At 36.1% G+C, this 13,634-nt stretch overlaps 1 protein-coding gene and 1 pseudogene across 3 annotated transcripts in view; one reads left to right on the forward strand and one right to left on the reverse strand.

Annotated features, from left to right (window-relative positions):
• The window catches only part of SCAF11 (SR-related CTD associated factor 11), a 79,409-nt gene that overhangs the window by 44,216 nt on the left and 21,559 nt on the right, over positions 1 to 13,634 (reverse strand). For 2 of the 3 annotated variants that reach the window (XM_028123136.2, XM_028123134.2), the window contains exons 2-3: positions 10,751 to 10,804; positions 2,057 to 2,138 (exon numbers count right to left, since the gene is read on the reverse strand). In XM_028123136.2, coding sequence (XP_027978937.1) covers positions 2,057 to 2,117 — 61 coding nt within the window. In that variant the 5' untranslated portion in view covers positions 2,118 to 2,138; positions 10,751 to 10,804. The remainder of the gene's footprint in view (positions 1 to 2,056; positions 2,139 to 10,750; positions 10,805 to 13,634) is intronic. The other variant, XM_028123135.2, reaches the window with a different exon arrangement.
• On the forward strand, positions 6,195 to 7,343 carry LOC114224102 (high mobility group protein B1 pseudogene; annotated as a pseudogene).

Consider the following 13,634-nt stretch of genomic DNA (forward strand, 5'->3'; position numbering starts at 1 on the left):
CTCTTTCAAACAATGCTACAATGAAAAACTGTCATTTCATATTTTTAATAGCTATTTATAGGATAAATTCCTAAAAAAGGAATTGCTAGATCAACATGTATGTACAGATGTAGTCTGAATAGATACTGTCAGATTTTATCCCTTAGGGTTTGTACTAATTTAAATGCCCACCAGCAATATAACCACCATATAAGAATATGTACTGTGGGCTCAAAAGTAAATAAAAGAAACTCCAAAATTCAACATAAAATGAAACAAAAATAAAGAAATGGTCAGCTGAAATGCGAACAATATATACGAAGCAAATGAAAAAATGGGGATTGTCCTGGGAGCAAACGTTCGTATTAGGGTTCACATCTAGAGACTTACAACCAACCGAGGTAGGGGAACTGATCCTAAGAGACTTCCATTTTAGGTCAAGACCCCCAACGCAGCTAAAGTAAAGCATGGGTTCAGGAAAAAGCAAATACAAATCCTCTGAAGGAAAACATCCCTTAGGTAGGCCCTCAGAATTCTACAGATTAAATTTATCAAATATGAGTTCATAATTAAACATTACCAAACCTAAGAAAATAAGTTACCTTGAATAAGAATCAGCAGAAACAAGAATTTATTTAGATTTATTACTTACTAACTCTAAATTTATTTAGATGCCCAACTGCTTCAAATATCAGAATTTGCAAATACAACATAGAATGATTAAACAGCATATCAGACCCAGAAGAAAAGAGTATTTGTGAACTGGAAGAGAGATCTGAGAAAACTATCTAGACTTTAAGAGACATACAAGGAGATGTAACCTGAGAAAGGAGAGTGGGAAATGAGGTCAGAACAAAGTCTAACATATTATTGAAGCCCAGAAGGAGAGAATAAAGAATATGCAACAGTTAAAGCAGTAATGGCTGAGAAATGAGAAAACAAAACAAACAAAAAAGATCCATAAGATAAAGGACATACAAGGTATGGTAACCAGAGAAATGAAAATAATCCATGCCAGAAACAATGCAGAAGATCTGTACAATGTCAAAGACATCAAAGATAAAAATAATATCTAAAAAGAAAAATGAGGGAAAAGACAGATCATCTCTAAGGGATTGACAATTAGGCTGAAAAGAGATTTCTTGACAGCAAAAAGAAAACCAGAAAAATGGTTAAATATCTCCACAGTGCTGAGAGAAAAAAACAAAACAAAACAAAACAAAACAAAAACCTATCAACCCAGAATTGTAGATCTATCTTTGAATAGTTTTGAAGAGGATAAAATAAATACAAAAACTTAAGAATTTACCCCTAATAGACTTTCACTAAAGGAACTTAAAGCTTTTTTCAGGAAGAAAAAAAGAAATGGGGGGCGCCTGGGTGGCTCAGTTGGTTAAGCGACTGCCTTCAGCTCAGGTCATGATCCTGGAGTCCTGGGATCGAGTCCTGCATCAGGCTCTCTGCTGAGCAGAGACTCTGCTTCTCCCTCTGACCCTCCCCACCCCATGCTCATTCTCTCTTTTTCAAATAATAAATAAAATCTTTAAGAAAAAAAGAAATGGAGAAGAAATCCCCCCAAATACTATCTCTGTTAAAATATCGACTAATTTGTGGTGTTTCAAAAAAAAAAATAATGGATAACTATAATCTATAAAGAGGATGATCAGAGTTAAAGTGTTCTAAGGTTCTTTTACTGTTAACAGTGAATATTAAAATATTAACTTTAGAAGCAGAGAAAAGATCAATGCCAACTATTTTAAAAACCCAAAACAGAAAATTACAACAACAAAAACAGATTAGTATATTCATAAACCAGTAGGGAATAAAAATTTAAAAAGAAAGTTCAAACAAATCAAAAACCTTGATCAATCAAAAATAAGACATGGGAGGAGGGAAAAAAATGTATACACTTCTTCAGTGTATATATAGCGTATATCCAGGCAGCTTATTTCAGAATTTAAGACCAATGAAAATAAGTGAAAACAAAAAACTCTTTGTGAATTTTGAAATGTACACAAATGAACAGTTTAGAACACTAAGTTTTGCTTTCAACACACAAGCTTTATAAAAAAGTTACCTTCCATATCTTCATACTCCTGATCTCCCACATTTAGGGTATATATAGTTTTCTTCTTCATTTCTCCTTGAAAAAGGGTTTCCTATAGGATGAATTATAACAGAGAATTTTTATGTTTGCGTTCTCCCAGTATCAATGAAAAACAAAAACCCAGAACTGTAAGAAATTATTTTACACATAAAAGAACATAGTACAAGCCAAGCCAGTAAATTTTATGGATAATCCAGTACTCTTTTATACTTTGTCATCAAGCAGTCTTACTGAAAGGAAAAGCCTTGTATAAGTATTAAGCAACAAAGACTAAATGATAGATTTTGTGGTACAGGCATAAATATAATTGGAGCTTAGGGAAAAGAGATCAATTTGAACCGGAGTTTTCACTGAAGGTGATAGGTTATGTGTGTTGAGCTTAAAGCATTTAAGGGGCAACATAGTATAAAGTAATAAAATAGCATTTAACTAGGCCAATCTGACAACAACAAGAAGAGTAAAAGTATGAGAGAGAGAGAGAGAATGTGTACTGAGGAGGGACATATGCCAAGAAGTTCATTTGGAAGACTATAGTAATGGGTAAGGAAAGCAATACACAAAGCACTATAAATCAAGTAGGGACAGATTACAAAACGGATCTCCAATGATTGAGAAGTTTAGACCCAATCTTAGAGATTCCTCTGAAGAAGACTGAAATGATAAAAGTAACATAAATGAATCTTTTAAAAGAATGATCTGCCAGCAAAGCACAGAAATGGATTATAGCAGGGAGAGATTAGAAGCAGAGAGATTTGCATAGCTAGAGTAATTGGCTATGAAGTGAATAAAAAAGCAAGAAATTAACAAACAAGAATTTCTGAGATATGGTGACTAAATACAGGGAAGGAGTCAAAGATTATTCTGGCCTTGAGGACTAAGAAAATGATGATTACAAAAGGCAAAACAAGAAACGTAGGAAAGGAAATGAATTTGTTAGTCAAGGGGAATAAGTTTATGCGGTAAAATTATATAAGTTAACTCAGAATTCTTTCTTGAACTGATGCAAGACATATGATTGTAATGAGCTGTTCAAAAACACTTTGGGGTATCTCAGCACAAAAAATCCCCAATCTCATCAGTTATAATTCTCCCATATTTATACGAAGTAATTTTTCTATTAGTTTCTTCAATAATTTACACATACTAGTTTCTACATTAAAGGTATGTATTGCCCAGGAAAATTCTTTTAGGCTAAATAAGGAGAAATGCAAAGACTCACACTTTGGTTCAAAAACCACCTGTAAAGCAGAAGAAACTTAGTAGCACATAGACTTAAAGGTTTTAGTAGTTTAAAAAGTCAAAATCTGTAAGGATTAGAGTTACTTTAAAAAGTTAATTTAATCACAGTCTGTCTTAATAAAAGCAGACTGTCAAAAACAAGAGGAAAACTTCCCCTTCAGCCTACATTTGTTTTAGTTCTGGTGCCATTTTATTTAGGGACAAACAACAAAATGAGGAATGTCCAGGGAAGATGACTAAACTGGTGACAGCTTTGGAAACCATCTCATACGCAAAAAGGTAAAGTAATAAGAATGTTTAGCCTGGAAGAACAGAAAGCTTAAGGAGAAGGTTAGCAATTACCTTCAAATGGAATGGGCTGTTCTGAAGGGAGGTGTAGAATAACCTATTGATGAAGGTATTCAAGCAGAGGCCCAATGACTTCCTCCTGGGCTTGCTTTTTTTTTTAATTCAAAGATTCACTGCCATAGGTATACTATTAGGCAATGCTTTTAGTATAGCATTGAACAAGACAGAAATTCCTGACTACATTCTAGCAGGGGAGATACAATAAACACACTAAAACATCTAGTATGTTGAGAAGTTGAGAAAAATAAAACAATACAATTATAAAATAAACATACAATTATGGAGAAGGTGTTATTTCACACAGAGTATTTAGGGAAAGCCTTTCTGATAAAGTGAAATTTGAAATGGCAATCTGAAACAATCAAGGGAGAGAATTATGTGAATCCTAGAGGACCTGCATTCGAGGCAGAAAAGAACAGCAAATATAAAGTCCAAAGGCAGAAAAGAGCAGTGTGTCTGATATGTGCAAGGAAAAACAAGGAGGCAAGTGTCGTTAGAATAGAATGAAAAAGATGAAAAGTAGTAAATGAGGACAGAGAGGTAATAAGATCATGCAACACCTTAAGGGCTAAGGTAAACAGACACAGTGGCTGCTTCTCTGAGTGACATGGGCCAGTAGCAGATTTTAAGCAGAGGAGGAGGCAAAGGAAAAAGCAAGTCGACTGATCATCTAGGGAAGGAGATGACAACGGCTTGTACCAGAGTAGTAGCAATGGTGATGAAAAGGGATCAAATTCCAGCTATTTTCAAAATACAGCCATCAGGATTTGCAAAAAGACTGAATGTGAGGTATGTGTTAAGAGAGCAAGACTCCAGAATAATTCCAAAGTATTCTGATCTGAGCAACTACAATAATGGAATTACTGATACAGAAGATTACTTTAAAAATATTCAGACAATCATAGATTACTTGATATTCACTCAGAAGGACAGTATCAGTATCACTTGGGAACTTGTTACAAATGCAGGATACCTCAGACACCACTCCAGACCTAGTGAATAAGAATCTGCATTTTATCAAGATCTGGACATGATTAATACCTATGTTAAAGCCTGAGAAACACTGCTCTAGGCAACTTCCGAACTTGATTTTGAAGGCATACTGTGCTCCTGGTATGATCTATAATTGAGTGTAATCTTTATGTGGGGAAATTCATACCATACCAATTCCCCCAGTATCCTAAGTATCTAAGAGTAAAAAATATTTGAGTTAATTAAATGTGATAAAATGTCAATTTGAAAATTAACACAATATTTTAAAAATCTAGGAAGTTCTCAAAACATGCAATATACTATTCCTTTACATAGCTAAATAATTTATGTCCTATTGGATACTCTAGGCTGTTTTCATATTTTATATTAATATATAAACTATAATCTATAATTAACATTTAGAGTAAACACTGCCCTCTCTATTTTAACTCATGCAATGAAGTACATAAGCAATAGTTTATCACTGAGAAACTAAGAAGCCTCAATCAATTTACAGACTCCCTTCCCTGTTAGAAATCTGCTTAAAAAACTAAGTGCTCCAAATTCTTATAAGTTGTGTGCTTCTTCTTGAATACATCATGTATTAACTGCTGTCATATCTAATTAAACCAATTATGCTACATTACCAGTTTATTCATTCAAAATGATAGGGTTTTAGCATTTCACTAGATAAAAGTCACAACTTTTAGTTCAACAACTTATAAAGTCATAACTTGCTCATATTTATTTGTTCTATCTGCCTAGACGCCAATTTTTAACCTAAGGACTCACGGTTTTTAATACCAGTTTTGCTTTAAATTTCCAGTAACAGAAGCAAAGGAATACAATAGACGCATGGTCCTAAGCCAATAATTTGTGGTCAACAAAAAAACTTAAGAGATAAGCTGTGGGTGGGCAAGACTATTCCTCCTTGTGGTTACCCAAAAAGTTAGATATAACTTGATTTCATGATATTAACTATTAATGACTCTTAATCATATCATATTCCACCTAGACTCCTTAATAGTTTGACCAAGTTCTATATATTATCTATAAATCAAACAGAATTTTCTTTTAATTTTGGTTTACCTCAAATGAATCTCAAAGAATGGTTGTTCACTCTTGATTTTAAGTTAGTTCTGTTTACTTTTCAGAGGACTTTAATTTACCAATTTCAGTCTTTGATATCTCTTCCCAGGCTCCACCTTTCCAAGCTAAAGTATCTTTTAAGTCTTTTATCCCTAACCTAATGATCTTAAAGCACTTATATCTTCCAATATCTTAAAGATCTTAAGATCTTAAAGATCTTAAAGCACTTATATCTTCCAACAACCCTTTTTATTTCATTATATATTGCTTCTGTTATATTATTAGAAATACTATTCCAAATATGTGCATAAAAACAGTTTCGGGGGCACCTGGGTGGCTCAAACGGTTAAGCGTCTGCTTTCGGCTCAGGTCATGATCCCAGGGTCCTGGGATCTCTCTGTCTGTCTCCTCTGTCAAAAATAAAATCTTAAAAAAAAAAAAAAAGTTTGGGAAGGCGTCTGGCTCCCGCTCTCACAGCCATTGCAGTACACTGAGCTCCACAGAGACAGCGCCGGGGCAAGTAAGAGCCAGACGGGCACTGGGCGACTCTATGCCTCGCTGAGGAAAATAATTAAACATGGGCAAAGGAGATCCTAAGAAGCCGAGAGGCAAAATGTCATCATATGCATTCTTTGTGCAAACTTGCCGAGAGGAGCACAAGAAGAAGCACCCAGATGCTTCAGTCAACTTCTCAGAGTTTTCTAAGAAGTGCTCAGAAAGGTGGAAGACCATGTCTGCTAAAGAGAAAGGAAAATGTGAAGACATGGCTAAGGCGGACGAGGCCCGTTATGAAAGAGAAATGAAAACTTATATCCCCCCTAAAGGGGAAACAAAAAAGAAGTTCAAGGATCCCAATGCACCCAAGAGGCCTCCTTCGGCCTTTTTCTTGTTTTGTTCTGAGTATCGCCCAAAAAACAAAGGAGAACATCCCGACCTATCCATGTTGCAAAGAAACTGGGAGAGATGTGTAATAACACTGCTGCAGATGACAAGCAGCCTTATGAAAAGAAGGCTGCTAAGCTGAAGGAAAAATATGAAAAGGATATTGCTGCATACCGAGCTAAAGGAAAGCCTGATGCGGCAAAAAAGGGAGTTGTCAAGGCTGAAAAGAGCAAGAAAAAGAAGGAAGAGGAGGAAGATGAGGAAGATGAAGAGGATGAGGAGGAGGAAGAAGATGAAGAAGATGATGATGATGAATGAGTTGGTTCTAGCGCAGTTTTTTTTTCTTGTCTATAAAGCATTTAACCCCCCTGTACACAACTCACTCCTTTTAAAGAAAAAAATTGAAATGTAAGGCTGTGTAAGATTTGTTTTTAAACTGTACAGTGTCTTTTTTTGTATAGTTAACACACTACCGAATGTGTCTTTAGATAGCCCTGTCCTGGTGGTATTTTCAATAGCCACTAACCTTGCCTGGTACAGTATGGGGGTTGTAAATTGGCATGGAAATTTAAAGCAGGTTCTTGTTGGTGCACAGCACAAATTAGTTATATATGGGGATGGTAGTTTTTCATCTTCAGTTCTCTCTGATGCAGCTTCTACGAAATAATTGTTGTTCTGTTAACTGAATACCACTCTGTAATTGCAAAAAAAAAAAGTTGCAGCTGTTTTGTTGACATTCTGAATGCTTCTAAGTAAATACAATTTTTTTTATTAAAAAAAAGTTTGGGAAGAATGACCTATTTTAAAAATTTTATTTATCATAAAAGCATCAACTTTTAGATGTGGAATAAAAAAAAAAGAGCACTAATATGAATCAGTTTTCAGAATTCAGAACTCATTCTCCCACACAAACCCTGGAATACATGGAATTGAGAATCCCAGGCCAGCCATTATAGTGCATTCAAGTAACAGTAGTGTAGAAAATAGTTCAGTTCTCTAAAACAGGACTGCCCAACAGGGAACTGTTCTATCAAGCACCTGAAATGTAGGCTAGTACAACTGAGGAACAAAATTTTTCATTTTATTTAGGTTTTAATTAATTTAAATTTAAGTAATCCAATGTGGTTACTGGTTACTGTGCTGGACAGCACAGTTCTAGGATATAAAGAAAATTGTTTCAAGTTACACCTAAGACACTAGCAATGTATTTCCTATTGTAGTAGTTGCTGAAGCACCTCAAGCTCCAAGGAATCAGAGAAGAGACCAGAGGTTCCCACTAATAGAAACTAAACATTTTAGCCTTGGCCAGCTCCATTTAAAATCCCTATCCTTCCCTTCTCCCCATCCTTTTCTCTTCCAAAGCCTATTTCCTTCCATCTACATCCAGTTCACTTCAAACCTTGCTCTCCCTGCTTCCTCCTACTGTCCTTCAAGCAAGTCCACGGTATCTAAAGATAACGAACATCCTAGTTAAGACTTAGACCTACAGTCAAATCGCAGCTGCACTGCCATGCAGTAAGTAGCTGTTATTATCATTATTATTTTTTCCTAAAGATTTATTTTTAGAGAGAGCTAGTGCCCAAGCACGCACAGGAGGGATTCTCTCTCCCTCTCCATGCTGCTGGAGAGGGAGAGAGAATCCTCAAGCAGACTCTCTGCTAAGCACAGAACCTGACATGCGGCTTGATCCCAGGATCCTGAGATCATGACCTGAGCTGAAATTAAGACCCGATAGCTCAAGCAACTGAGCCATCCAGGTGCCCCTATTATTATTACTGGTGCTAGTAAGAACAGAAAAATAGGGAAGGGTAATAAAAGTGTTGACTGCCCAATTTCTTTGTTTTCCCTAGACAGAAGTGAGAAAAAGGCACACATAGGACTGAAAAAACACAAATCAACACTTCTGAGTAACAACTAAATTGATCAAGTCTACTAATATTCTGTCAAGAGAGTAGTTAGATCCTTTGGGTACAAAAATAGAAGACATACGAAAGGCCATGAGGAAGTTTAACTCTATTTCCCACCCCACTCTCAAACCCAATCCTGCCATTATAGAATCTATCATAGAAGGGCACAGATATGATAAATGGGAGCCAAGGCTGAATAAAAGGAATACTGGGCAAAAGTAAGAAGTGTCCCTATGTTGGGCATACTTATGCCAGGACAAAGCATATTTCATGAAGATGCTAAATACTATTTTGATTCACATGGCTAAGGTCTTCAGAGAAGCCAGTGACTCCCAGAACCACTCTCAGATAATCTATTCTTCTTTCTCCTTTATTTCCAATCCTCTATCCAAGATAAACAGGTCCCCAAATTCAATCCCCTGTCCAAAAAATTCAATTTAAAAAAAGGAGGCATTCAGTAAGGTATTCTGAGTGGTATATTTCAGTGATTAATGACTTGGGCACTGGTTTCAGGCAAACCTGTGCTTATGACATTGTCTTGCAGTAATAAACACTCAAATGTTAATAACCATTACTATCTAATGCAGGATCTTTCACCTCAATCCCAGTCTTAAAGTCATTAACTGCCTCTCAATTATCTATTAAAAATTTGATCCTCCCATTAAGAATGTTATTTTCACTTGAAGAAACCATAGGGAGGCTATTTTTTATTGATGTCCAGGGAGGGACAGGATGCATTATTATAGGCCAGTGGTCAAAAAACTGGCCGAGTTTTTCTGTAAATAAAGTTTTGTTGAAGCACAGCCATGCTCATTCCTTTAGATATTGCCTATGGCTTCTTTTGCACTACAATGGCAAATAAAAATAACTGTGACAGAAGCCATATACCCTGCAAAGCCTAAAGTACCTACGACCTGGCCCCTTCCAGAAGAAGTTTACAGATGTGGCTCAGTCTCTCACTGCAGAGGGCTCCTCAAGTTTTCCTAAGTGTAGGCATCTCTACATCTATATTCACCTGTACTCTGGCCCAACAGTTACTCATTACACATCTGAGTCAATGGTTCTACAATGTTGTCCTTGAGTTCCTTTTAAAACACCCCTGAAGGCTATGTGATTTTGTTGATTTATCTACATTTATTTTATCAATCTGGCTTAAACTATCACAGATATTTGCTCTAGTGCCTTCAATTAATTCACTTCAGAGTAAGGTTAAGGCAATTAACTCCTTCAGCTTAATAATTATTTCCTTTCCAGCCTCTCTGCTACATAATCAACTCAGTCCTGCTCTACAATTGTTGATTTTTAAATCCCTTACAAAATGCTCCCCAATTTTTTTTTCTACCTGTACAACAATTTTATTAGAGTTTGTAAGTAGACTTCTTTGCTTCAACTGGGCTATTCTAACATGTTTCTGTTTAAAATATCCCTCACCTGCATGTTTGCTGCTGGAGCTTTAATACCAGTATAGAGACAGGAATGTCCCTTTAAGCACAGGTTTTAGAAAAAACTGTCTAGGTTCAAACCACAACTAATCTGCCACTTACTAGCTGTGTGACCTTAACCTCTTTAAGCCTGTTTCCTCATCTTATCAAATGGAGATAAATGTAGTAACCACTTCAGTCATTATGAAGACTAAATTACATAATCACATAATCCTTTTTAAGTGCTTAGCACCAAGACTAGCACAAAAGAAGTACTCAACAACTAACACACAGGCACAAACACATGAACACCACCCCACCCCAAAAGGATCTTCAGTATATCATAGGATGTAAGATCGTAAATCTGTATGACTCTCACTAAGGGGTTTTCATTACTTTAAAAACTCCTGTATTTCAAAGAATATCCACATAAAGAATGTGAGGAGGAAAGAGTTCACAAAATTTAAATTGTCAAACAGCTTTTCAAACAGATCTTATGTAAGGATAAATATGTTCTTTATTCTACACTGACAGTATTTATCAAGATTCCTATTTATCTGGAAACAAAAATGTTGAAGCAAGACAAAATCTAGGTCTCAAAAGAAAACAGTCCTAAGATTTTTGCATCCTATTTCCTACTTTATATGTCTAAGAGATAAAACACTAAATGGTTTTAACATGGCAACTCCAGCAAAAAAGAAGAGGTCATAGTTAAGTGAAGCTATAACCACAATTTCCAAGGTAGTACCTACAAGTGTCATTTCTGAGTTGTTCCTAAGTATACAAATATTCACAAGCCCTCTTACCTTTAAGATTCTTCAGGTGGAACAGTCACGTAATCAGTTTTCCATCAAACTATTCTGGGGAGGGAATTATGAAAATTAGTCCCATTTTACTTCACTTTCACCCAGCTGCTACTCTATTTATCTTGGGTTCAGAATAAAAGAAAACAGTTAAATATAAAGAATGATTTATTCCAGAAGGCCCTAAACAGTGAATACAATTTATTCAGAATGTAAGACATTTTGACAGTTAAGTATATGCTTTCAACTATGAAAATACACACAGGTAATGGAGGCAAACAATAATGAAAACATTTTGTTTAGTGAGAGAAGGACAAGAAGTCACATTTCAGCATATAGGAAAAAACCAACTGAAAACAAAGTAACAGAGAATTAGAAAAAGATCTACCCCAACAAATAGCCTGGTCATATCACCTAAGAAGACAATTTAAAAAAGATACGGAAATTCAACTACTAGAATTTAAATTACTTCCTGAACTCCAGACCTTAAGTATGCTTAACCAATAGTCACTTTTCTCTTTCTCTCTCTTTTTTCAAATAGGCCCTATACCAGACTCCCTACCTTGCGCTACAGCTTGTATTTATTCATTCAATAAGTATTTAGCCAGTGCCCCTATTTTCTAGGTACCATTAGGCCTTATACACTGATACACCTGACAAAAACAAAAACAAAAAGCAACAATTACAATACAGTACAGTACAGCAAGTGCTATGATGGGGGTAAGCACAAGATGTAATAGGCGCATATAATAAGCACCAAATCCTTGCAACATATGTACATTTGTAAAAAAGGCTTCCCAACTGAGACCAAAGGGATTAAAAATGTATTTTTCTAACCCCCTGACCATTCGATACCACTACAGCATTTCCATCTTTAAAGGACACAGAACTGGAATTACCAATTTAAACATGATAGTGAGAATTTTAATTTTCAAAACAAAGGAAGGATACATGCAAATCAGAGCACATAAGTAAGTTCATGTGCTTGCTATGTTAGACTTCCTATATGGAAATGACCACTGGAAAAATATAAAAGATAACAGGGGGCCTGACCCCACACCATAAAGGCTTAACCTCCAAAAAGGTTTTCAGATAATGGCTGGACATACACACTGGTAAAAGGGAAGTATCTTTTCTCTTTCAACAAATTTTATAAAATAATACATTTCACATAATTATCTGAGTATACTGACTGTCCAACTGAACACCATACATTAAAAAAAATAATCGGGGCGGGGCACCTGGGTGGCTCAGTCCGTTAAGCACCTGCCTTCTGCTCAGGTCATGATCCCAGGGTCCGGGAATTGAGCCCCGCATTGGGCTCCCTGCTCAGCGGGGAGCCTGCTTCACCCTCTCCCTCTGCCACTCCCCCTGCTTGTGCACTCTCTTTCTCTCTCTGTCAAATAAATAAATAAAATCTTTAGGAAAAAAATAATAATCAGGGCGCTTGGGTGGCTCAGTCAGTTAAGTGTCCAACTCTTGATCTCAGCTCAGGTCTTCATCTCAGGGTCGTGAGTTCAAGCCCCATTGGGTGAAGCCTACTTAAAAAAAATTTGTTTTAAATAACTAACAGATCTTTTTATAACAAACAAAATGTTTGTCCCTTTAACACATCAATTTCTCTTTATTCATGATCACAATTACGTATTTTTTCAACATCACATTTTTTTCAGTTAAAAATAAAATTCTTAATCAGAAAGTACAACGAAGGGGTGCCTAGGTGGCTCAGTCTGTTAAGTGTCTGCCTTCGGCTCAAGTCATGATCCCAGAGTCCTGGGATCGAGCCCACATCGGGCTCTCTGCTCAACGAGGAGCCTGCTTCTCCTCTCCCTCTGCCTGCCCCTGTCTGCCGCCCTACCTACCTGTGCTCTATCAAATAAATAAAATCTTTAAAAAAGTACAACGAAGAACCAGCAAATTATGGTAAGTATTTACAAAAACAGCAACAGAATTTTCATTTCTACCAATAGTTTCAATTTCCCAACTTTATAACTACAACCAAGAGTAAAACTGAAATGGATATGAAATTTAAGACTTTCAATCAATTTTAGCTTTAGTGAACTCATTCACATGCTGTTATGGTCTGAATGTTTGCATCCCCAAAAATTCACATGCTAAAATGCTGAATACATGATAGTGTAAGTGGGGCCTTTGGAAAGTGCTTAAATAATAAGAGTAGAATCCTCATGAATGGGATTAGTGCCTTATAAAAGAGGCTGCAGAGAGATCCCAAGCCCCTTCCACCACAAGAGGATGCAAGGGAAAGTCTGTGACCTGGAAGAGGGCCCTCACCCAACCATCCTGCCACCAGAACTCTGAGAAATAAATTTCATTGCTTATTAAGCCACCTGGTTTGTGGTATTTTGTTATAGCAGCCTGAACAGATAAGACACATGATCTCCTTTCAGTTACTATTGCACATCAGTCCCTGGAAATACTTTCTAATTTAGTTTTTGGTAAGATTTTCAGTGATCTGGTTGCTTGTTAGCAGCTGATCAACAACAGGATTTTCTGGGAATCTTTCATATTCAATTCCTTCATTCTGGGCCTATATCCAGAAAAAAGCTTGTTTCCCAAGCACCATTCACTGATGACCAAATAATCTTTTATCTTGTTTACCAAGGAAACTGAAAATAAAGATGAAGTCATCTACACTTATCAGTCTTATAATAAAATCAGCTTCCTGTATCAATCTAGGAAGTGAAGATATGCTTCAGAATGTCTCTAAAATTCTTGTGCAGTGTCTGCAACATCATGTGAGAGGCCAAGAGTCCACTAATATGAAGCATATCACCTCATACTAAACGCTACAATGACCAATAACCCAATTACTGAAACAAATTATTTTTTTTAAAGATTTCATTTATTTGAGAGAGTGTGTGCAAAT

Source organism: Eumetopias jubatus, unplaced genomic scaffold (assembly GCF_037043125.1).
Source record: "Eumetopias jubatus isolate StellerSeaLion01/CBP00866 unplaced genomic scaffold, mEumJub1_p1.0 scaffold_8, whole genome shotgun sequence".
Classification (NCBI taxonomy): Eukaryota; Metazoa; Chordata; class Mammalia; order Carnivora; family Otariidae; genus Eumetopias; species Eumetopias jubatus.